Here is a 25,507-nt window from a genome sequence, read left to right as displayed (position 1 = left end):
CTCTTCTTGCTTTTTCTTGGTTATTGCATAACCGGGTTTGAGGGAGAAGAAAAAAAGCTTAGGTCTGCACTTTGAAGACTAAGATTCATAAATTGAGCAATGCAATACAGTTTCTGCAAGATCTAATCTTAGAAGTCCTCTGTCAGAGCAGAGGTGTCACACATGGCTGCGACAAATCATTACTCTCTGCTCTGGCAGTGTTCCTAAGATGCAAATTCTAAAGTCCACCTGATACTCCATCCCACCAAGCAGCCAGGTGGTCTCATTCCTCCAGTGTTTGATGGTGTCGAAACCACTTCCCTTCTCTGAGTGACTGATACACAAAAACCACGAGCTTGTAATCAGAGCTCCCATCTTTTGGCTTGAAAGAAAATTATCACAGGCAGGGTCAACACATGCTGGCTGCTGGAGTCCCAGAGAATATTGCTGAGGGAAAGAAACAAGCTATTAAAGATTCTTTCTGTGAGGGGGTGGTGATTTTTCTGGTGAGACAGAAGAAATGTTTCTCATCCCCTCCTTCACTAGGAAGGTGAGGCCTGCTGAAAAGAAAAATAATTTCTGGGGTTCGGGAGTAGCTAGGACAAAAACGTGACAGGCAGACAAAGAAGGAAGTAAGACTAATGGGGAAGGAGGATGAGAAACTCCACACATGAGGACCCTGGGGAAATTCTCACAAGGCTGGAGAAGTTTTGTTAGTTTTCACTCCTCTGAATGGAAGGGGGTTTCACGACAATAGAGGGTCAAATTTGTGGGGTACAATGATGCCCTGAGCTTCCTCTCTGAATCCTTACCGCTGAATAACTAACTCATCTCTTACAAGTGAAAGCCAAAGTCTCGTGCTTGGCAAACTGTCCACATTTCTTCAGGGCTATGTCCACAGAATTAAGTCCATAAAGCCTAGGTTGTCCAGTGCTGCTCCTAAATTCAAAGACTCCTAATTGCTTGTGTCCCCCTGTACACAGGAACTCCAAAAAATTTCTCTGTCTGTATTTTTGTTTTTAACAAAGAAACCATGATGTAACAGAATAAATGTCCACAGAGAACCCGAAGTTCTTGGTTCAAGGCATTTTCTAAGAGTTCTAAGAGTTGACTCCAAGCTGATAAAGGACATTCTGCTCTTTTTAGACTTTCAGCCTAGGTAAAAGCTTGAAAGTGAGGATTTTGACTATGACAATTTTGTTTAAAACTTGTCGGTTTTTTTCAATTAAACATTATAGTTTCTTTTCTCTAAATGCATACTAATTCTCAACCCAAAGAGTAAACACTGAAGTCACTCCAGCATGCATCCCTTCTTTCTTTGGTTTAAGGAGGGAAAGTCACCATTTATGTACAGTTTTCATGCCATTTTAAGAATATTGTAATGGTCTGACTGTTCCATTCTTGAGCTAGTACTCCACCAGATAAGCACAAAGTGGTCACTTACGGTGCGCACGAGGCATTAAAATTAAGGCAAGCCTGCATCTCTGGTTCAGTGCTTTTCTTATGATCCAGTAGTACACAATGGAGAAGGAGGTCTTCTCAAGATCACAGAGGAAATAAAGTCGGTGGTCTTCCTCCTTTTCTTTAACTACTTATAACAAAAATTTATTCCTGCCTATTTATTATACTTTCAGTGTAATTTTGTGGAAAAAAGCAGTAGTGCAGCCTCTAACATACAGCCTGAACCTGTTTCCCAGTTCCCATGTTCCTGGGAATTAAAACACTGTTCCCATCACTCTGCAAAGGAGTCTGGAGAGTTTACAGTTTAATCAGCAACATAAAATGAGGCCCCACTGCTCTGTCAATAGGCCTTTGACCATGGGCTCACAGCTGGAGGCTGGGTCACCAGACAGATCACGGGGATATCCATGGGAGGATGACCAGCTTTCACTTCTCATGACTGAAAAGATGAAAGAGAAGGGCAGAGAGGAACTATCTGGAAACTTCTGTTGTAACCTGGGGCTCTGAAAGGGAAGAAGTCCATCTCATTCTTCTGTATTTGTAGCCATTCTGCACAACTAGAAGAAGGAAAAATGCTGTAACTATTTTTCAAACTAAGGCTTTCTTACCAATAAAGTCTTTGTTTATTTCTTACCAATAAAATCTTATTTAGAATTGGCACCAGGTCATGGAGCATGGACTAGGTACCCAAGCAACAGATTGTTTCTGTGCTTGCCCCAGTGAAATTCACAAATGTAATCAGATGAGGTTAGAAAAGAGTCAGTGTTCTTAGTGATCCACTGACTCCCAGCATAGACCACAACTGACCACAGGGGCTGAGGATATCACAGGCAGGGAACCATTAAAAATTACTTCAAGAGATGTGTCTTGTATCTGCTTGTCATTGTATTTCAGTACCCTTCCTGCCCATAACTCACAATAGGATCACCTCCCCTTAAACTTGAAAGGCATTTCTGCCTGAAGGAAGTGGCTATAAGATGTTACTGTGGCAGAATGATGTTATTTTACATGAATTTTGCAAAGATATTAGCAATTACTCAGGCAGAACAAAGAGAGAAATCAGACCTAAGAAGTCTAAATACTCAGGGGTCATTTTACCCAGCTATGTGATAGGGTAAGGTTAGCATGGAAGTTGAATAATATCTGGAAAAATAGGTTTATCCAGATGTATTTGGGTGTAATTCTACCCTTAGCTCACCTGGATGGAAAATTATGCTAAAAGCATTTCTGTTCTCAGAGAACATTTTCTTCATTATTAATGCTTTTATGACATGAAGGAGCAATAAATGATAACATTTTTGACATTCACAGCTGCAGATATTATCATTTATTGGTTTGTTTTGGAGTCTGGAGGTACTAGAAGATGTGGTATCAAATGCAGAGCCATAACTCAAGAACTGTTTCTACACTGGCCCCAGTGAAATTCACAACTGCAGTGAGAACAGGTTTGTTCAGAGGGTCTTAGGCTAGGTGGTTGGGGAAGGGAGAGTGAAAGATTGACTTGTAAGAAAGAGAGAGGTTGTCTTGCACGTGTTGGGCTTGATAAGAGAGGACAACGAGGCAGCCATTCAATGTTCGTGAGGAGAGTGAGACAAGCAAGGGACTGGAGCCACGTGCCCCGCATGTATGGAAAAGTCTGCTCTCACCTTGGGTGGTTTGATTGTCACTGCTATAGTCTCTGCTGTTTGCAAGTTCTCACGAATTTGTGATGCTTTTGTGGCAGGTGCTAAAGCAAACAGAGATTCCTGGGGGCTGCGCAGCTCAGCAGACTTAAAAGGAGAAAAGGGAGACAGAGGTGCTCCAGGACCACCAGGTACACTAAATCTGATATGGCATTGACATCCTGAAAAGGAATACATGTTTAACTTAAAAAGCAATTCAGCAAAGTACTTTGATGCTTACCCTGGCAGCCTTACCTGCCTAAAGATGTACACCTAGGTTCCTTGCTGAACTGACACACAGAACAACAAAGCCCATAACGTTATCAAAAATGTCTTCTGAAAAGAACTATCTGTACAGCACATTTGTAAGTATTATGGAAGTGTTAAGTGCAAGAATAGATATTGAAATGTAACTGCCTGGTCAGAGATTTTTTGAAATCTTAGAAGGACATCATGTTCAATTCCTGAGACATCATTTTGTTGTCGGTCTTTCTGAGCCAATTGGGCTAAAATCCAGTGCTTCCCATCTCAGGGTAACACACCTCTGCATTCTGAGTTCAAGGCAGTCACTTCTTGATGACAGTCCCACTTCCAGCTGGAACTGGAACAAGACGATTTCCATGTCAACCAACTTCTTAATATTCTATGCTTTATTTGTGATAATCATGAAAAGTCTGTGTGAACTAAAAATACCAATTCACTGATGGTAGGAACATCATAACAGATGTTCCTTACCAAAGATTTACTTTTCTGTATCAAAAAGTTGATACACATTGCTAATTCTTAAACATTCAAAAATAGTTACAGAAGCAAGCATCCGTTTGAAAAGATAGCTATTACAAACTCTTCCTTTTCTATACATTTTTTGAAATCTCATATACTGAGGTAAGGCTTTGGTCAGTGCCAGAAATAATTTGAAATAGAAGCAGCAGTATATCAAATTAATGTTGCTGTACCATATTTATAATCTTTGTCCTCTTATGTGTTGATAATAAATACGAAACTACATCTATATGGATATATCTGTCTTTGTTCCAAAGACACAGTTCTGTTGACTGAAGATGATATTTTGATTATTTTTAAGAGGACATCTGTTCTATTAAAATCCATTTTCTTCTCTTGTGCTCATTAATTTTTATTTTGATTAATATCCAGTGCCTTAAAATAAGTGGTTAGTGCTTCCTAGTCATCAATAAACTTGTAAATAGAAGAAGGAATAAGCATTCCTAAACAGAAATAAAGAAAATCTTCTCTTCTGTGCTGGTTTATCCACCACGAACATGTCCGTTCCTTCTCAGGTTCCATATTTAATGAAAACTAATGTCCTACAAGTATTTTTGCCTATAACTGATGATTTCAGGTGCTTCAGAAGGAGAGGATTATGAGAGGATTATGCTTATCATCTTGTTGTAAAACTGCAGCTAGTGAAGGATAGTGAAAATAACACAAGAATTCTGGTTAAACTGAAAACTGAATTCACCTTTCTCATAAAATAACATAGATCTATTCATTTGTTTGCCAACTGAATCCAAACAGATTGACTAGCTTCAATATTTTGTGAAGTTAAAATCTGTTGACTAAGACCAATTCCATTGCTGCTCTAAAAAATATTCCTTTTTGGTTCTTGCTTGTTTATGTGGTTGCTAAAATATTCTTTTACACAAACCAGTTCTCTGGGTCTCACAGATATCCACATAATCATTGACACTGAAAATTCACAAGCCGTAAGTTGCAGGGTAGTGGAATATGATTAAAGTACAGGAATTTTTCAAAACCTTCTCTGAGGCACAGAGGGCTGAAGCTCCTTCCACTACAATATGTGTTGAGTTCCAGCAATCAGAAAATGTTTCTGAACTGTGCTACTTGTCCACCAGTGGATTTATTTTTTCTTTTCACAGAATGTCTCCTCTCCAACCTTACAAAGAGGTTCTATTAATTGATAGCATCCAAAACTATGAAGCCAACAGAAAAAGTGGGTAAATGGCAGGCCACACTTTATTTAGCTACTCTGTATAGAGGGAGGTGTAGTAAGTATCCAGAGCATAGGTGCTGTGTTCCAACCACATGGGCAATGCTCCAGCGCAACCCCAGTGTTTCTGGCTGGAGGAACACAGTCTGGAGCCTTGTAACAAAAGACATTTAGAAATAGAGGAGGAAACTTCACTATATCATAGTCTCACACCCAATTGCCTAAGGCTGAAGATCTGCTAATTGAAAATGCAGTGTTTATTGCAGTGTGCTGGCCCTTGACCATAGTCAACCCCATGCCTTCCTCCGGGTCATTCCCCAAAATACCAACCTGGCATTATAGACAAGTTTTCACACTCCTCCAAATCCATGCTTTGGCCTGTTTGTTTGTCCTGAGACCTTCTTTTCTGTATGAAGAAGAAGCTTCACCCTTTTCTCTGTGAATCCTGGAAGGAATGGAGCTAAAGGAAAATCAGTGAGGTGGAGAAAGATGGCTTCTCGCTGGGCAAGCATTGACTCTGGTAATAAGTGAGTTCTGTTGCTCCAGAGGCTAAGTTAATTTCTAGATCAGATCCCAGATCTGAAAGCAGTGTAGCTTCCCGTTTTCTAAAAGAAAGGTCACCAAAGTTCTGTGACTTCATGATTGTTGGGAGCGCATGATTTTGCCATTGATTATGCACATGCAAAGCGCTGTTAGTCCACTTCAGCAATATCTGAAAACAAACTGAAATGAAAATGCCTGATTTAGATTTTTTACTTCCACTTTGAATGGTGATCTCCCTTTTCCTCATGTAACTTGCCCAAGAGTAGTCTGCTTGCTGGTCATCCTAGAAAGACCTCAGACATTGCCCAGTGTAGAGACTAATGCCAAGCAACATCCAAGAAGGACACCTACCATTCCATTCCACCTGGCTGTTCCCCATCCCCTCACATGGATCAAGCAAATCACTGCAGTGAGCTATAATTGGCAGGGTTGGAATAAAATCAAAATAGCTGCCATAGAAGGAATACATTTCTGTCCCAGGGTGCAGATGTATACAATCTCTATTTGACTTAATTGTATCTGAGACAGCACACAGAGACCAGAGTCCTCTGGCTTGCATAGGGTTGGACCCAAAGATCTGAAAAATTACTCAGAACACATTTGAAGAAAATGCATCAAGCTGTTATGGGCAGCTGTAAAACAGTCTTTTTTTCCAAGCGTATGCCAAACAGAGACTATCTGAAGGCTTTTTAGACCTTTTGTGCTGGCCTGACAGCTTTGGCTGACCACCATTGACAGACAACACACCACAGGTGGTATAACCATTAATACTGCTACTGGTTTTTGTTGCAGAAAAATGTCAAGAAACAAATAATTATTCTATGATCAGTAGCATGGCAGTAACACTGTTTCTTTCTCTTGTCAGTTATGGTACTGCCCTTGCATGAAAGATAACACAACTACTGATTGGCCACCCCACTGCTGGCAAAACTTATGGAAAGTGTTTCTTTTACCTGGGCTTCCATCAAAGGTGTTAATTTGGATGTTTCTCTTTCACCCTCTGCCCAGCTGCCATTTTTTCAGAGAACTGGGAATTTTTCATCTTTGAGCCTTCTTTGCTTTCAAATTTGTCTGAAATTCACAATCAGATTCAGAAGTTATTAAGGTGAAGGAGTGACAGACAAGATGGGACATGTAAGCCTGGCTTTGTTAGGAAACCAAACTAAAAATATCTGTTAGATTTAAAGGTTAATGTTATTATTGTAAATATTTTTCCTTTAAGCTCCTAAACCAGTAATATCCAAAGCAGTGCTTTTAAAAAGAAAATTACAGATAATTATTGTACTTTATTGTATTTTCTTCATTTTTCAGGTCCACCTCTGCCTCCATCATATTTCAGCCACTTTATTAATAGCATAAAGGTAATTATATCCCATTTGTGTTTGAGTTCTGTTAAGCTTTTTTTAAAGTGTACTTCACTATGAATTAAGCATAAAACAGTACAGCATGTTGAAATATACAAAACAGATAAGAGCATCAGCAATTACAAATGATATTAATTTCTTAAACTCCAGCTGCATAGACAAGTTTATTACAAGTATAGAGGTAGCAGATGTCAGTAGTATATAAAGATTACTTTTGAAAAAACTTTATTACTAAGGCTTTTTACCTTCCCAGTGGTATTAAAGTGAGTCATAATTCACTGTTACCTAACATAAGTTGGTATAAATTATCTGCCATAAATGAATGCTTTTGTTTCCAGGCCAGCTCAGGTAAGAGACATCCATTACCTAAAGGACTTCTAGAAAAATTTAGCAACAATTAACACATGGCAGGGCAGGAAATCACTTCTGTGTAATACTATTTATCTTTTAAGCACATTGACTAAACTAAGTTAAAGTGATGGAAACTACTGTTCCTGGAATCTCTTACAAGAAAGTATACCCATATCTTGATGTGTTTGGTCTCTCTCTGTTCCATTATTCTTCTGACTGCTTCAAGTGACAAAAATGAATACCAATGCAACATTATTTTAAATGTTTTTAAGTGAACAAGGCTCTTTATCAGTAGATCTGAAAAAATTGAATCAAGTTATCATTTAACGATGCCACCAAAAGCAGTGTACTGTCAGTTTCCTTGAAGGACACTTAGCACGTTCTGGTTTTCAGATTTTGTTTCTGCTTGGCTGAGTGCACCTAAGTTATTCCTATGACATAAAGTGCCTCATGCATGCATGGCAGAGCTGATACGGCTTCTTTGATTTTATAGAGTAGTGTCTGTAGCTTTACAGCTTTAGCAACAAAGAACTCATTTTTCATCTAGTCCTTCATCTCTGCAAAATAGCATGCCATACAGAAAGCTTTATAGTCCTGTTTACTGGGAAACAGAAAAGAAGAGAAGTCAGAGGAGGACCTATACATAGCCATCTCTGCTGGCTTTCTGCAGCTACCTGCCATTCTTGCTTTGCCCTTTGCCTCTTCTATTCACAGGTTTATTTCTCAGAAAGGGGAAACAAAGTAGACCCAAAAAAGTTGAAGGAAAAAAAGAGCAGACAAACAGAAGGAAATAATGAGAGGAGGAACCTACAAATGCTGTGGCTCATTTTGCACAGAGAGATAATAACCTACCATTTAAACGCTTCTTCTTACCTATCACTCTGTTCCCCAAACTAAGTGATAACAGTGAAGGACAGGAGCAGACATGCAGTTCAAAGTGTCTACAATTTTGTGTGGTGTCTCTTCCGTTATCCTGGTACACACCCCTGCCCTCCTCTCTCTACCTATACACAGTAATCTTCACTTTGCCACATACGTTTAAATATCTGTCCACTCCATGTCAATCTTGCTTTGCTTTGTCCTTAGTGATGGAGAAAAGCGGAAAGCCAGGATTTATGCTTCCTCTGACTTTCTCTTTGCCTCCAGCTACAGCACAGAACAAGGTTTTGCTGGGTAGAATAGCAGGAAAGAGCAACAGAGGCATTTTCTCTGCCTCCACCTAAGCCCACCTCCTCCAGCCCCTGTCCTGAGAGAGCCTTGCAGCCTCCATAGAGAAAGCATTCCTTTTCATTCCCTGTCACGGAAGAAGGAAGTGATGTCAAAAATATTTTACGCAGATGCTTTTCTTTATTAAGCTCAGAGATTTCATGTAGCTTTAAAAGATCAGTGCATAGAGTCCTGATCTCGCTTCAGCTCAATGTTTTAAAATGTATTCTCTTTAAAGGGTGAAAAAGGAGACAACGGAGTCACTGGTGCGAAAGGAGAAAAAGGAGAACCAAATGGAGGGTTTTTTCTGACAGGACCTCCTGGACCACCTGGAAGACCAGGACTGGTTGTAAGTCACACAAGTTGTAGAATAGGAATGTTTGTGGGTACCCATTGCTTTAATTTAGAATGCACTAAAAAGAGACAAACATCAAGATGATGCTAAGAACTATATAAAAACTCATATGCTAACCATTAGGTGAATACGAGAGAGTTGTACCAGGCGTAAACACAGACACTTCACTGCTGTGCACAATTAATTTGCTATGAAAAATTGATGCAATGTTATGCTCAGCTGTCTAATACAATACATCAGTATGTAGATTCATGCTATTAATAGCATTACAAATCAAGGCAGTATAAGTACTACTACCTATATGCCCATAAAGGCCAAAATAGGCTATATAAAGTTAGACAGAGGCTGACTTGAATATTATTGGCCATCTAAATAATTAATCTAATTTTCTATTCCAGTAATCCAAAACCAGGAACAAAAAGTCCAGTGTGTACCCATCTGGATCATTCCTGTAAAATTCAGCCACTGCCTAATGTCTACCTAGTTGTTTTACCTTCTGGTAGTTGCCACCACAGCTGCTTTGGAATCAAATGCACTAATCCTTTGGAAACCAGTTTATCCCTGAGATCTATCAACAAATGTGTACATTGCATTACTCTGTTGTCATGTTCTGTGCCAAGGAGCATGAATGGGTGGGTCACAGCTGAAAACGAATATTAGGTTAGCAAGCCCACCTTCAAAAATCCCCCTGGCACTATTCCACATTGCTGAGAACCATCTCCCTGTTTAGAAACTGTTCTACTGGCAGGAAGGAGATGGTTGGCACCACTGAGATCCATCAGAGACCGAGCTCTCCTAGTCCAGGGTCCAAAAACTGTTCCATGTATGCAGGCCAGTTTGAGCAGAGGGAGCACGAGCCCTCCTCTTTCAGGCTGAGGACACACTGCTAAACTGGAAATGTAGAGAGTTGGAGCCTTTTTAATCTGGAAGACTGGCAGCTGGAGAGCTCAAGGGATACGAGCTGACATTTGGTCACAGGAGGGAGAAGACAACATTCATCATGAGACATACACCTGCATAGACACACTTTATGTTAAACCTTTCCACCATGTACCTTCCAACAAACTCTTATCAAAAGCGCATCAAAGCAAGTAGTCTCAGCATGAGCGGAGTTGAGATCCAGGACTTTGAGAGTACTGTTGAGAGTTTTGCAGATATCAGCTACTCAGGAATAGGTGCGAGAACTTCAGAAAGCTTTCTGAAACTTAAATTCTTTAATATAGTTTAGTATGTGGTCAGATTTTTAATTTTCCATTAATATCCATGCCTCCTTGAAGAAAATTACGTACAGATTCATGTCTCAACAGTGGTCTGGTGGCAGGCCTTCAGAAAACGTTGCCACCAGAGATGAAGGCCCTGCAGCAGTGAAACCGATACATTCAAAGAAATACTTTTTATCACTGATAGGGACCAAAAGGGGATTCAGTTGTTGGACCCAGAGGACCTCCGGGATTACCTGGCCTGCCCGGCTTACCAGGTTATGGAAAAATTGGACCTCCTGGCCCACCTGGCCCACCAGGCCCACCAGGACCCCCTGCAATATATGGCTCAGGTGAGAGGGTGTGATTTTGCTTTCCACTGTATACGCAAGTGCATAGGCATGCGCCCACACACTGCCACTTCCTTTACATCCCTGTTCTCCCATCTGCCCACCCACTCCGGTTGCTCCCCTCTCTCCTCCTGCCCTCTACCCATTTCTCCTGGGGGGTGTGTTGGAACTGGGAGCACAAAAGGGACAATTTCTCTGCAAAGTTTTCACCGACTAGTGCCATGGGACCACTACTGCATGAAAAACCTTGTTATGGCTGGGAAGACGTCTACATAACAGAGACAGGCTGCCTTGAGAGCTTTGCAAAATCTATCAAATTGAGCAGTTGGCTAAATTTGGGAAGATGTTAGTGGGGGTCAAGATGCTTTGTGATGAATGGAGTTAAATCCAGTTGGCAGCCAGTCACAAGTGGTGTTCCTCAGGGCTCAGTATTGGGGCCAGTTCTGTTTAATATCATTATCACTGATCTGGTTGCAGGGATTGAGTGCACCCTCAGTCAGTGGGCAGATGACACCAGTTTGGGTTGGAGTGTTGATCTGCTCAAGGGTAGGAAGGCTCTACAGAGGGATCTGGACAGGCTGGATCGATGGGCCGAGGCCAGTTTTGTGAGGTTCAACAACACTCAGTGCTGGGTCCTGCACTTGGGTCACAGCAACCCCACGCAGCGCTACAGGCTTGGGGAAGAGTGGCTGGAAAGCTGCCCGGCAGAGAAAGACCTGGGGGTGCTGGTCGACAGCCGGCTGAATATGAGCCAGCAGTGTGCCCAGGTGGCCAAGACGGCCAACGGCATCCTGGCCCGTATCAGAAATAGTGTGGCCAGCAGGAGCAGGGCAGTGATTGTTCCCCTGTACTGGGCACTGGTGAGGCTGCACCTCGAGTACCGTGTTCAGTTTTGGGCCCCTCACTACAGGAAAGTCATTGAGGTGCTGGAGCGTGTCCAGAGAAGAGCAACGAAGCTGGTGAAGGGTCTGGAGCACAAGTCTTAGGAGGAGCGGCTGAGGGAACTGGGGTTGTTTAGTCTGGAGAAGAGGAGGCTGAGGGGAGACCTGATCGCTCTTTACAACTACCTGAAAGGGGGTTGTAGCGAGGTGGGTGCTGGTCTCTTCTCCCAAATAACAAGTGATAGGATGAGAGGAAATAGTCTTAAGTTGCACCAGGGGAGGTTTAGATTGGATATTAGGAAATATTTCTTCACAGAAAGGGTTGTCAGGCACTGGAACAGGCTGCCCAGGGAAGTGGTTGAGTCACCATCCCTGGGGGTATTTAAAAGACATGTAGATGTGGTGCTTGGGGACATGGTTTAGTGGTGGACTTGGCAGTGTTAGGTTAACAGTTGGACCTGATGATCTTAAAGGTCTTTTCCAACCTAAATGATTCTATGTTTCTATGATTCTCTGTATAAAGGCATACCCACAGTAGAGGTTAGGTCCAGAATGAAACTGCTGGAGAATTGCTTCTAAAAACTAGTCGTTATGCAAACACCAAATAGAAACAAAACTTTGGGAGGGTTAGTTACTGTACCTTTAATAATTTTCAACTTATTGGATTAGAAAAGAAGTAAAACGTGACACAGATGGTCATATCAGGGGACAAACTTTGCTAACAAGGTGGCACTGGAGCTTCAGGTGGATTATCTCAAACTTGCATCAAAGGCAATACATGGCTATAAACCAAGTGTCACAGTTCAAGACGTTTGTGCTTTTGACTCCTCTTGGGTCACAGGTCTGCTAGTGACAAGCCTTATACTGTTAACGTCCAGCCCTTAGAGTAGGTTCTGGTGGATGGGGTCCTGGGCTCCTCTGACATTACTCGAGAGGTTTGCCTGAGCGAGCAACCCTTGATTCCTCCCTCTGGGAACTGTGACCAGCATGGGAATGCAGCCAGGTAAAACCAGAGCAAAACATTCCTTAATCTCAGCTGAAGACAGCATAATAACAGAAAGGGAATTGTTAACTGAATAGAGAGGCTATAATGCAGATCTGTCCTGCCTAAAATTTGGGCAGGTCCATTTCTGAGAACTAACAATCAGTCTGTTTCCCCACAAGACCTGTGTCTCCAGTATGCTGGTTTGGGGACCAGACCTCTCGATCTCCAATTTGTTCTCTCCAGGTATTTCTTGAACCTGGTCAGACTGGTTTATACAGTTGCCTAGGGACAAGGTGAGACTTCCAACCTGTCATCCAGTAAATATTATTAAGTGTCTATCAGAAGTGTTCATCCTCTGAAGAATATTTGAGAAAGAAGAAATCCCTAATATGTTCAATGTTGGAACATAGGCCTGTACCTGAATTAGCCCCTGATGATCATAATATGGACAGATCCTCAGCATCCATAAAGTCCATAAAGGCTTTCAGGCCTTTTCCTGTGTAATTTATATTCATCACTTCTGAATATTAGCTAAAAGACCCAGTCAGACAAAACAAATTATTATTAGTACTCCATCGCTATACTTCCACTTATCCTCTTTGCCATTAGTCTTCACCATTCTTCTACACATTTTCCTCTTTGCTTTGTAAGAAGCTTCTTTAGGCAGCACACTGATGGATGTTCATTTTACTAAATGTTATGAACACAGATGCAGCCTCCTAACTGAAGAGTTACAGATCAGTAAAATGCAAGCTCTGGAATGCAGCGGTGCTCTCAGGGTTAGCCTTTACTGACTCTTCAATGGTTCAAACTATATTTTAAAAATGTATCTTACAATCCTTTATTCAGACTATCAAACTACTTCAAAGTGGAAAGATAAAATAAAAGAGAAGATAGTCGATACTTTTTCTTCACTGAATGTATTTGCAGGGGTGGCAGAGAATCTATAGCTCCACTTTCACTGAGGGTCACTGTGATCCTGATTCCTTTGAAAATCATGAAGGCAGAAGATACGCTCCTCTAGCTTATCTTCTGTTCCTCTCCTTCAGTCCATTTAGTTCCTGTATCCAGTAAGCTGTGGATGAGGGGACTTTGGTTATTGTGGGGAGGGCTACCAGATGTGCTCACCAAAATCTCTCCAAAGGGTGGTTTCAGAGAATATTCCTACATTCCTCCATTTCTGCTTCACTTTTGAAGAGCAATTCTGTCCATGCTTGGGATTACAGCACTATTGGCATAGCTAACAGCAGCTGAACACCATTTTCAAGTGCCCAGCAAGGTAGGAATTGGGGAGTGGTTAGGAGCCGAACCTTGCAATTCTTTGTGCATGTTTCGTACTGCAGATTCACCAGCAGGCTAGGACATGCTAGACTTCCCCATGCTTAGGTAGTTTGACAACTATCCACCAACTATCAGACCTCTTTCTTCCAGGTCACACTACCTCTCAACATGCCTTATTGTTCCTAATCAGATTTCTTGCTTTTATATTCCCTCCCAGCAGTATGCTAGTGTACTCTCCTGGATACCCCTGGACCTCTTTTGTTGCCCCCGCTTTGCATCTCTCTTTTCCTCTACAGAAGGCATTTCTACTTATGGTTAACAGTTAATACAAGATATGCCCAGATCTCAGCTACAGAGCCCTGCTGGAACACACCGTGATGCTCAGCAGGATCCGTGTGTAGAAGCTCTTTCTTCTGGACAGCTTCAGAGTTCCATTATAATGATATGCATTTGCACGAGATGCTTGCTTTCAGTCTTCCATCTCTTTCCTTCTTTCCTTCCTTAAAAGAAAGGAGTTTTTGTTCCAGAAAACAGGGACTTTCAGCCCAAGGTGAAGAAATTCAGTTTTGGAGTAAAGACAGGTACTAGGTACTAGAAGTTGTGGACCACAGTCTAAGAAGTTCAAGTTATACCACTGGAGAATTCTTTGCTGCTTTGAAACATAAGCTGAGCTTACCCTTGTGAATTTTTTATCTAAGGAAAAGTTCACTTTCTTTCCTTCTAGAGCAAAAGATACAATGACCGCCTCAAAGCCTATATGGGCAGGAGCTAAAAGTTCTTCCTCTTCCATATGCACACCATTAGCAGCTAGCAGAAGAGCATTCTAGTCAATTTAAGTGAATCTGGTTCTTTATTTGCAGAGTATCTACAACAGATTGCAATCTGTTGACCTTAACTTCCCAAATAACAGAGAAGAGACTAAGTCTCACCATTGCTTTTAAAAAAATCCTTAGAATGCATTTTCTGTAGTTGGCTTGAACACAGCTATTCAGAACTTGACTCTTTGAGGCCTATGGCTATTTAAAGCTCCCACTATTCCTGGACGCCAGCACTAAGTCCTTTCTTTATGTCACTCACCTTTTCTCTCAAAAAAGATGACCTTCAACATGTATTGTATGCTTGTTTTATTTTAGCAGCCGCAATGCCTGGGCCACCAGGTCCTCCTGGAGAGCCAGGGCCACCTGCAACCAGGAATCTGGTAAGACAGCAAAATAAGGAGGTTTGCCATTGAAACCTTGCTTCAAATCTTTTGGTGGTCATTGGTAGCACTGGGAGAGGAGGGAAAGCTCCGTCCTGTGTTTTTGTTCATTAGAATGTTTTCCGGTTTTCTGAACCTCATAATTTTTCAGCAGGGAATCCATATAAGCTGGGAAAAGTGACGAGAGGAGAAGTCTGTCCATTGCCTTATTAGTAACAGCCTATTCAAACAAATGCAAAGATCGATGGCATGCTAAAGTAACGGCAAGCTGCATAGTCCATGTTCAAAGCAATGTCTCTTTCAGAGTGTGGCAATTTAATATGTTGAGATATTAGAATAACTACTGAATGCCCAGTTTCCATGAAAAAAAAACAGTTTAAAACCCAGTAATATAGGTCATTTGATTCTAAGAATAAAACTGTAGATTTCCCTAGAAAATCTAAAAATTGCTGTGCCAGAGAATACACACAAATTTAATTGTTTCCTTTCCTTACTGCATGAATCAAATCAGAATTGTATCCCAGATATCCATGCAGTAAAAATGACAGCTAAGACTTCTGTCTTGCTAATTTCTAAATTAAATATTTGTAGTTTCTAAAAAAAAAAAAAAATCAAGCTAACAGAGGGGGTTCGTTGCAATTTTTTCCTTTTCCATATTCTCACATTACGGTAGAAAAGCAAATTCGCTGGATATGTTTGGCAATCATTTGAGAATGCACTAATAAACAAGCAGACTTTCAGATCATCTACCTCATATCGAATGAACTAGCAAGAATCTGAGTGTAAGTTTCTTAATGCCTTCCCACCATAGTGTCGTACCTCTGCTAAGTGCCTTTTCTCATAGAAATTCAGGACCTCACAATGATTACAGATCAGGGGAGAAACAGATGTTCAAAGGCTGGTGCCCCAAGGTAGAGGACTGTAGTTACAGGCTGGGAGCTACCATCTTAGGTAGGAGATCCAAGCCCACTTAGGTCAAAATCAGCATTAAAAAACAATATGCAAATCTATAGTAGGGTCTGCATGATTCAGAAAGCATTAATATGCCTTCTGACACTGAAGAAATGAGAAAGAAATGACACTCAAGTGTCCAGAAATACACTCTCAGGAAACTTGCCCCTGATTTTACACTAACTGCAATTATCAAACAGATTGTAGAAGCAACCGTCTTAGAGAGGACTGTGTTCCTGTCTTCAGGTCACAAAGACAGAGGTAATAGGTGCAACATCTGTATCTGAAAGACATTAATTTAAGCCTCGTGTTGATCTATAAAAGAGAAATTGAAAAATACTTGCTGTGTAAACTAGCGGCATCTGGAAACAGAATTAAAGGGATGGAAGAAAACACCCTTAAAGAAAAGAGATCACAACAACATTAAGAAAAATCTAACAGAAGCAAACGTATCTAGAATTATGTGTGATATTTATAAGCCTTATCAAATCTCTTCTGAACTCTGCCATTTTGATCTAATATGCTAAACTCTACAACGTAGAGATGCAATGATTTTCACTCTGCAAAATTAACTATTGGTGTAGTTCTACTACAATCCAGAGAATGATGATGCCACTATGCCAAAGTAGCAAGATATTTATGTTACGGAAGCTTTTTGTATGAAATGATATAAAACTGACTTTATGAGCATTTCCTGCAGAAGAAGCCTTGACATTTATGTGTTCAAATGAGACTTCAATTTAACAACTTAACTTGCAAAATGTTTTGTGCATCTGATGAAGCGTGTTTTATTTTCCTACTTGACAGGTTACGACATTCCAAAACATTGAGGGTATGTTGGAAAAAGTTCATTTTGTAGTAGAAGGTACGCTAATCTATCTGAGTGAAACCAGTGAGGTTTTTATCCGTGTTCGAAATGGATGGAGAAAATTGCAGGTACTATTCCACTGCGTCTTAATCCTTTCCAACTCCCTTACTCAAAATGGAGTTGCAGATCTTTTTTACAGGGGTGGAGAAGTATGGGTGCAAAGATGCCTTTTTTTAGTTCAGAAGCTCCTGGTGATATGGTTTTGTTTGCTTTTCCTTTTGCGTTCTTTCAGCTTGGTGAGCTAATTCCTATCCCTGCTGACAGCCTTCCTCCTCCAGCCATATCAAGCCATGTAAGTACAAAATATTGGACTGTGAAAAACTGAGTCTAGATGTGCAAAAATGGGCAATACATTTGGCAGAAGTTGCAGGCAGATCCCTCCACAACATGATTTTCCACTGAGACTTGTCAGTTCAAAATAAGCATCCTACCACTACATAAGCTTGTAAATTGGTTTGTGCCAGCCACTCATCTGTTTCCATTATCTTCTGAGACTCCAAACACTACAGAGACAAAGCAGCATCTACAAAAAGCAGAACCAAGCAGGCTGCCTAAAAAAAAAATAAAAAAATAAAACACCAAACCCAACAGTATTCTGTTCCGTAACACTGAAGTCAGTCATATCAAGCTCTGGTCCCTTTCAAGGAAACTCAGAAAAGTGTTTCTGAAAAGCAGGTTTTCTTTAAAAGATTATAGTCCTGTATTCAGGGAATATCATCATCACCTGCATGTAGCTTATCTGACAGCATGCCCGAGGGTCTATTCTAAAGCCTCAATTGTTAGTTTGTACCTGACACCATTCTGCAAGTTACTGTACCAACCTGCATGTGACCATGCTGTCTGTCCCAAAAAATCACAGGATGAAAACCAAGTGGCAAAGGGGATAGAGAACAGTCTCATCGATGACGGGTTAATTGATCTGACTGCTGAGATAATGAAAGGGCAAGAGAGTGCTAGGAAGAAGCAGCAAGAAGGAAGATGGCCAGAAAGAAATAAAAAAAAGTTAGAGTAGGTCAGAGAGAAGTGCACTTAGCACACTGGGAGAATGTCTAGTCCTTGTGTTATAAGAAATTGTCTGCAGCCTCCAGCTGACACCACACGAGTTTCCCAACCAGTACAGTCAGCGGCTTGTTACTCATACTTACTGTAACTAGAGAAGAAAACTGCTGTTCTTGAAACAGCTCTGAAGATCATCGACCTTCTGGTCTCGACATGCCAATCGCTTAGGAAACAGAATTACCAAGGCCTAGAGAAATATTCCCACCAACTACATTTTCGGTTTCCACATCCTCCTCACCCTTTCAGTTTTAATTTTCCTGAACTGGTTTTCTGCTCTGGCCAAGAGCAGGCTGCTTCCACGCAGGACTGCAGGTGTGATCCGGCACGGACACCAGCTCTGGCAGAGCACTGGGAATGGGTCTAGCAAAGCAACTCTGGCCAGGACAGCTTTCAAACACACATTTATGTGACACACCAAATTGATGATATATGGATAAAGTATTCTGGCTGCACGGGTTGGGTTTATTTTTCAGAGGCAGGACGGTTTCAGATTCTCCAGTGTTCAATGTTTGCTTTATTTAGAAAATTATTGAGTGTCTAAAATTCTGATCTGAGTAACGTGTTTAACATATCTATTTGCATGTGTTAAAATAACAGGGATTTCAGTCTCTTCCAGCACTGACTCCAGTATCAAATATGAACAATGGAAAACCAGCAGTAAGTATGAGATCTGTATTGCAACTGCATAGCTGTGGTTTGAAACATGACAGTTTGCATCTTGAGGGAGACTTGTGATATCTCCTCTTCAAATTCACAGATATTACTTTAGAAATTTACAATTACACTTCCTGAACTGGTTTAGACATCTCAGAGACAATTTTAAATTTTTTCCTCCAGATCGATTTTCATCATCCTAGCCCCTTTCCTATCTCAACAAAATAAAAAAAAAAAAATCCTGCTTCTGAGTTAGGAACACCTCTTCACTTAGTGATTGTACTTACAACACATGGTAGTTTTTAAGTTAACAATACTGTTACAATTAAATCATTAAAATATTCATTAGAATATTTTCTGTCTTCATGGTGTTTCTTGTTTTAGATAGACGTTTTAGAATCTAAGCCTTCATTTAAAGTACTTTAAAATTTTTAGACAAAGCAAGGTAACTGAGTTATATCTACAAAAAAAAAACCCCAAACCCCCAAAAAACCCCAAAAATAAAAAATGCAGGTTAGTTCTTGCATCTGTACTGTTTGCCTTAAGCATGCTACTTCTTGTATTTGATAACAGTGAATTTTTAAATAGTATATGGTCACTTGTTACTACTTATTTCCATACTTGTAAGATTTGGGATATTGTTTGTGTGATAACTCCAAGACTTCTGCTGAAAAATATTAGCTACTTTTAAAAGAATTTTATTTTTTAGGAGTATATAATCTTCATGGTTTCCTTAATGTTGAAAGAAAAAATAGGTATTTCTGCTGTGGGTCTCCTAGCTTTAAGAAATGTAATGTTAGGGCAGCAAATAACTTTCCTACCTGGTATGGAAGGTACTAGTTCTTGTGCTGGCAGGAGGAGGGGGGGTCTAGTTTGTTTCCAATATATGTCTTCCTAGTATAATAAACTTAAAAAAAGCCAGTGGCTTTTCTTCTTTTTTTCTCCAGCTGCATCTGGTGGCTTTAAACTTGCCATTTTCTGGTGACATGCGAGCAGATTTTCAGTGTTTTCAACAAGCCCAACTAGCAGGTTTGACGTCCACCTATAGAGCCTTCCTCTCATCACATTTGCAAGATTTGGCCACAGTTGTCAGAAAAACAGACCGATACCATTTACCAATAGTCAATCTTAAGGTAAAAATGAGTGCTTAGTACTTGTTATATTAGGATAGGCTGTAGGTGCCCCAAAATCTTGGAAAATGGCACAAGCAGAAAGTTTCAACCCAAACTGCATTTTGTAAAGAAGCAGCTTTGCTTCGTATTTCGGAGTCAGGTTCAAGAACCAAAGAAGGAGCGATAAAGTAGAAAGTTACAGACTGTCTCACATTTCCTTTGCCTTTTCAAGGGTTGCTTTTTTCAATATCCTAAGGGTAATGGTAGAAATAAAGCTATGAGAATAGCCTACTTTGAGCAGACTGCTGACAGTACAATGTTTGGCTTTCTGGATATTGTTTCTATCAGCAGGGAAAGTGCATCCTCATTTCTCAAAGATAGCTATTGTGTTCTACCTTGTAGTATGATCACAGAGCATAGTAGGCTAAAATGCCTATTTTTCTCATTTCTAAAGATAAAGGCAAATTCTGTGCTTGGGAGTGGTGCTGGATTTACCCCAATGAAACTGAGAAGAGTTGAGCATGAGTCATTTTGCGGTCTCACATAAACAGACACACTCTAAAACTGAGGAAAACAAACCATGTCTCTGTAGCATTGGCTGGCTCCCAGAACAAACGGCCAAAGAAACCTACAGGAATAACACGTGATGCTTGGAACACGCTGAACGGATGCTACTCTGAAGTGCATGCAAACACAGAGCCTTGGAAACAAATTTGTAAAGACAATATTGTTTCAACTTTGGCAAAACTCAAAAGCAGGTTGAGCGGTAGCCTGATGCAAAGCTTTTGCCTTGAACATTTGCAACACTTTTCACAAAATTGTGACCTCAACATAAGTTCCAATACAAATTATATTTTCTCTATAGCTACAGTAGTTAGAAGCAATTTTTCAAACAACCCTTTAGACAGTTAGGAGGAAAAGGACAGTGGAAATGGAGATGATCAAGCTGGATAGAGTAACAATAGAACAGAGATGCAACCGTGAGGCAAAGGCGTGGATCAGATTGCTATTAGAGATGATAGATGAGAAAAGTTTGTTCAGGAGCATCATGCAGAAACTGATGTGAAAGCTGAAATCCTAAGTGTTCTTCAATGCAGATAAGGTTTTAGATGTATAGATAAGTCTATAAAAGTCACGTGGATTTGGGGTTTGTTTTGTTTGTAAAAGTGGCTTTGAAATTTTAACAGGGAGAAATACTTTTCAACAACTGGGAATCTATATTTAATGGAAATGGTGGACAATTCAACATTCACGTTCCAATATACTCCTTTGATGGGAGGAACATCATGACCGATCCATCTTGGTGAGTTTACATTACCATTTATAAGTTTTACATGATATTTATTTTTACCAGATAGTACAAGTAGCAGTATCTTGGGCTACTAGAAATGTGATAAAAATGTCTTCCTTTCCTTATGCCATCTTTGTTTTCCATTTCTGATAGCCTATGAATGGGATCTCAGGTTGTGTTCTCCTTTTCTTCCTCTCCTTTCTATCTTCATCTTTCCCTACCCACTAGTTTGCTTCAAGCAGAAGGAAAGCAGAAATACAGGTCACCACCACACATACAGGTGTGCAGTTGAATAAAGCAAAAAAGAGACTTTTTCAGGAAATAACTCCTTAACATTACCTTTCAGGCCTCAAAAAGTAATATGGCATGGTTCAACTGCAAATGGGATCCGACTGGTTAGCAACTACTGTGAAGCCTGGCACACAGCTGATATGGGAGCTATGGGACAAGCATCACCGCTGAAGACGGGGAAACTTCTCGATCAGAAAGTATATAGCTGTAGTAATCAGTTTATTGTTCTCTGCATTGAAAACAGTTTTGTATCTGATCCCCAAGGAAAATAATTCACCTGCTGCACATAGGAATATTCCATTTTATGACAGGAAAAGCTGACACTGAAATTTCATTTGTAATGATGTAAATATTGTATTTTTTTTAATTGCACATTTCAGGAAAAAATAGCCAAGGAAAACATACCTCAACACAAACCGCATTCCAGTTAGGTGGAACATCCAGTGCACATGCGGCTGACTTAAAGCCGTTCCTTCCACTTGAACCCCACACGGTTCAAAGTTTGCCAACAATTAACTCGCAGCCCCTTGTCTTTCTGGCTGAGCTGAAGATCACTTAAGGGCACAAGTCAAGTGTGGTCGATGAGGAAGATCCAGCAGCCTGTCTCATAGGCAGTATGGCTCAGCAAGGCTGCTGCTTCTTCACAGTTGAGAAGCTGCATGCTCTATGCTCTTCTTTTCATTTGCATAGATTTTGAATACCCAAGGCACTATTCATATATAAATATATATATATACATACTGTCCCTGAGCAAATAATGGGAGGCCGTTACATCTTACAGGGCTGGAATTTTCAAAAAAGCTTTAAGAACAAAGGTGCTCACCTCCTCAGACTTTCAGTGGAAGCTGAGTACCTAACTCCTGTAAGCTTGTACGGATCGCAGCCTGGTGCTTACACGTAAATTTAGCAGCTTCCACATCTTACTTCAGCTTTTTTCTTTGCAGATTCTAGGCATAGGGCTTTATGCAGGAGGAGTGAATTTCACCTAGACAAAATCTGGTCCTTATTTTGGTGCTATTGTTACCAGGAAACCTGGAGCAATGTTAATAGAAAACATCCTGTTTTACTGGTAGAACTGTGCAAAGTAAATGCAGACAAACAAACCATCTGAGCTTTATTTATTTCATTGCGTATTAGAGGAAGTCATTTCCTGTTGTGGCAGACTGCTGAATGAACGATGTCTGTCATGGTTTCTTTAAAATAGGTTTTAGACATTGTTGTCCCACTAAGTTATATGTAAAGTGATTTTCCTATTTGTGAATTTACCCTTCTGGCATTCACATAATTAAAGAATTGTTAATATAAAATAACAGCAGCAATGATAGGAATGATCAGTAAATGCTAATATTCTTCGCAAACACTATCACCGTAATATCTGAAGTCTTTTGCCTATATATTTGTCTACTGCATACTTTAAACAACATATTTACTTATATTTTATCAGGCAGTAACTATGGAGGTCAAACTCCACGTTATCATTTTTTAAGATTTAATCTAGAGTCTGTGTTGGAAATACATGTTCATTTGCTGACAAACAGAGTATTATATTACTAGACAGCTGCCTTCAAAAGACAAAAGCAAATCACACTTACTATACTAAACTGATATAATTATATAACATAATATTGTGAAATCCAGCTTTATTTTTCCAATTTACTATAAAAGCTTATTTCCCAGGGTCAGCTGAATCATATCTTCTTTTTTTCTTGGAAAAGTCATGACTCCATTATTACAACATGGTAATGAGGCAAAAACAGGTTGGTTTTTTTATATTACATTTAAAATGTATGCATAACAATTCCCTGCACTCATTTATAGCCCATTTCCCTAAAACACTGAGCGCTCTTGCAAAATGCCCAATTCCTTCAGTTCACACAGTTGGAAGAGTTGTCTATGTACGGCAGGGTTTCACTCTGAGTCACAGAAGGATCAAGGCGGGGGAAATAAAGTGCTTTTACGTGCTTCCAGGAGGAACCATCCACCTTTAATCCTTCAACAGTTGGCAGACCCTCAGCTCGGCCAAGCCGTGGCCGGCGAGGTTTACGCTTGCAGCCAGTCATCACCCAGTCATCACCCTCAGTTCTCGCTCCTCCGCTCTGGAGCTAGAGCCCGCGGCCGGGGAGCTGGCTATTTCTTTTCCTACAATTGCAGCGACAAGAGCTGGGAGGGAGATGGGATCACACAGAACAGCTGTGTGAAGGGGGAGGAGACCAGACTGAAAAAAAAAAAACCAAACATGCAGTTTTTAGGATACTGAACTAGCGTTGAAGTCAGGCCCAGCGAAAATGTGTCCAGAATTCTGTTTGTGCCGATCCTTTCAGAGGGCTAACGCCTCTACTTATCCTGAAGAGCTGCTAGAGCTTAGCAGGGAACTGAAATGGTTAAGCACCATCAATGAGGTGTTAAAGAACTCTCAGTAGTTGCTTCCCACCTCTAACATTAATCTGCAGGCTACGGGAATTTCTTGCGCACCCTTCAACTTAATACAGATCACGAACCATGCATCGTCTGGGCTGCTGGGGGGCTGAGTTCACACGCTGTGCTCACACGCCAGCAAGGGAGCTCGCTTATCAGAGAATGGCCTGAGAGCGCTGTTAGAAAGACGAGGTTTTCCCTGGAAAAAACACTTTTTGTCATTTTAATCAGAGCCAGGGAGGCTTTTTATACTCCCCCATATAACTGAAGAGGAACAGTAATACTCATCGAGGATATGACAGAGAAAAAAATAGCCCAGTCCTTAAAAATAAATTAGCTTTCCCTGTCAAAGCAGAATACTTTTTTTCAGCATGATTCCAACACAAAGGTCAGGTGCACTTGAGAAAGAACATGTGCTAATTCAGGTAAGGAACTGTGTATAAAGCAAACGAATCACCAAAACAAGCACCAGAGCAAGGCTGAAAAGAGTTAACTGCACTAGAAACCAATGTAGCAGTCTGAATGAATGAAATCAGAGTATCAGTCAAGTAAGATTCTTCCATCTTTAAGGGGAAGGCTTTGGTTGAAAACATCCATTTATTTTGAAGCTTTGATACACTTTAAAAGGAAGACGGTAATACATGGCAAATACAGAAGAGATTAAAATCTTACAAGCCATCAGAACTCCAGGGCTGGTTGATGAATAAAATACAGCAGATCTATTTCAGCTATTGGAATGAGTACTTCTAGAAATCAAGCTGATAGATTTGTCTTTATATGAATTGTAGGTGCAAGCTATAACAACAGAAGGTTCCTTTAAATCAAGAAGAAACCACAGTGGGGTTTGCACTTCTGCAAAAGAATCAGGTCTCCATTAAAAATAATTACAATTTAATTTTAATTAACCTGGTGCTTAACCTGAAGTTTAAAAAGTAAAAAAAAAAAAAAAAAGAAAAAGAAGAAGAAAAAAACAACCAGAAAAAAGGTCTAGGTCTTGCATTGCTCCTCCACAGAATAGCTGGACACCGCAGAAAAGCTGGACACCGTTCAGAGCTGCCAGCTGCTCCGGTGCAGCATGCTGCACATAGTTCCACCTTTCACATGGATCTTCTGCATTCTGTTTTCCACAGCACCCAGATAAGCACTGAAGGCCAGTTTCCATTTGTGTGTGCTTTGCTGGGAGCACTGGATACGGTGGTAGGATGGTAGGGAGTCAGAGAGGTCCCTTTGGAACCAACAAGAAACCACAACTCCTCCTTCCCTTACAGAACAGCTAACCTCCCTGCGTGCTCCTGCAAAATCCTCTACTGTAGCTCTTTCAAGCTCAGTGCACAGAATTACAGACAGCACAGGGTGTGGGAATGTCCACACGTGAAATCAATTCAGCATCACACCCTGGTGCTGATGGGGGTAACATTACAACCTGCTTTCCTCAGCCTGTCTCAGGGGTCCCAGTGATGCTTCAGCAGAAAAGGGGGTGACAGCCCTGTCTGACCTTGTAAGAAGTACCCAAGGTCACATTCAAATTCAAGCCAGGATGATGATGACAATGTGTCTGCAGGAAAGGTATGTTTTGTACGCTGCACTTCAAGTATGTTTATATGAACAGCAGCGGGGGACTGCCTAATAGCTGTGTTTCTCCACTGGTCAGTACCAACACCACCTCACAGTCATTCTGTTTGGCCTTCTTTGGTTCCAGATGTATTCACCAAGATCCTAGTCACAGTAATGGCTTGCCACTGGAAAAACATTATCTCCCCACTAAGTTAGAGGATGGGTTGGTGTTAACGTCCTAAAAACGGTTCATTGATGTTTAGCTTTGCTATGGAGTTATGTATTTTAACTTTGCAGGTTCCAAGGTCTCAGTTGAGGCTAGTTACATCTCTGAGGCTACATCTATGCTAGAAAATTATCAGGGTCAGGGTACAGGCGTTAGCACAAATAGCATGACTGTTTGATTGCTGAACTATTCCCTGGCACAGTTCTGGTCAGTGCCATCTGCAACCCTTCCAGCCACCGCCCTGCGGTATGTTTTGGGGGGACAGCATGTGCCAACAACTACTGCTGTGGATAGTTTGAAGGA

General features: G+C 40.7%; 1 protein-coding gene and 1 long non-coding RNA gene across 7 annotated transcripts in view; one reads left to right on the top strand and one right to left on the bottom strand.

Annotated features, from left to right (window-relative positions):
- The window catches only part of LOC115353022 (collagen alpha-1(XV) chain-like), a 161,280-nt gene extending 138,905 nt beyond the window's left edge, over positions 1–22,375 (top strand). For 5 of the 6 annotated variants that reach the window (XM_030041939.1, XM_030041934.1, XM_030041937.1 and 2 more), the window contains 11 exons: positions 3,164–3,253; positions 6,925–6,974; positions 8,773–8,883; positions 10,297–10,441; positions 14,719–14,783; positions 16,542–16,670; positions 16,835–16,894; positions 18,259–18,318; positions 19,263–19,448; positions 20,615–20,730; positions 21,065–22,375. In XM_030041939.1, coding sequence (XP_029897799.1) covers positions 3,164–3,253; positions 6,925–6,974; positions 8,773–8,883; positions 10,297–10,441; positions 14,719–14,783; positions 16,542–16,670; positions 16,835–16,894; positions 18,259–18,318; positions 19,263–19,448; positions 20,615–20,730; positions 21,065–21,281 — 1,229 coding nt within the window. In that variant the 3' untranslated portion in view covers positions 21,282–22,375. The remainder of the gene's footprint in view (positions 1–3,163; positions 3,254–6,924; positions 6,975–8,772; positions 8,884–10,296; positions 10,442–14,718; positions 14,784–16,541; positions 16,671–16,834; positions 16,895–18,258; positions 18,319–19,262; positions 19,449–20,614; positions 20,731–21,064) is intronic. The other variant, XM_030041935.1, reaches the window with a different exon arrangement.
- Positions 48–5,621, bottom strand: LOC121232426. The gene is made up of 3 exons (XR_005930821.1): positions 5,401–5,621; positions 3,087–3,283; positions 48–1,997 (listed from the first exon to the last, which is right to left on the bottom strand). It is a non-coding gene; the product is annotated as an uncharacterized LOC121232426 (long non-coding RNA).
- Positions 22,376–25,507: the final 3,132 nt, after the last annotated feature.

The sequence above is a fragment of the Aquila chrysaetos genome, chromosome 18 (genome assembly GCF_900496995.4).
Source record: "Aquila chrysaetos chrysaetos chromosome 18, bAquChr1.4, whole genome shotgun sequence".
Lineage (NCBI taxonomy): Eukaryota > Metazoa > Chordata > Aves > Accipitriformes > Accipitridae > Aquila > Aquila chrysaetos.
The sequence above is the reverse complement of the archived record's forward strand: the minus strand, read 5'-3'. Positions and strand labels throughout refer to the sequence as shown.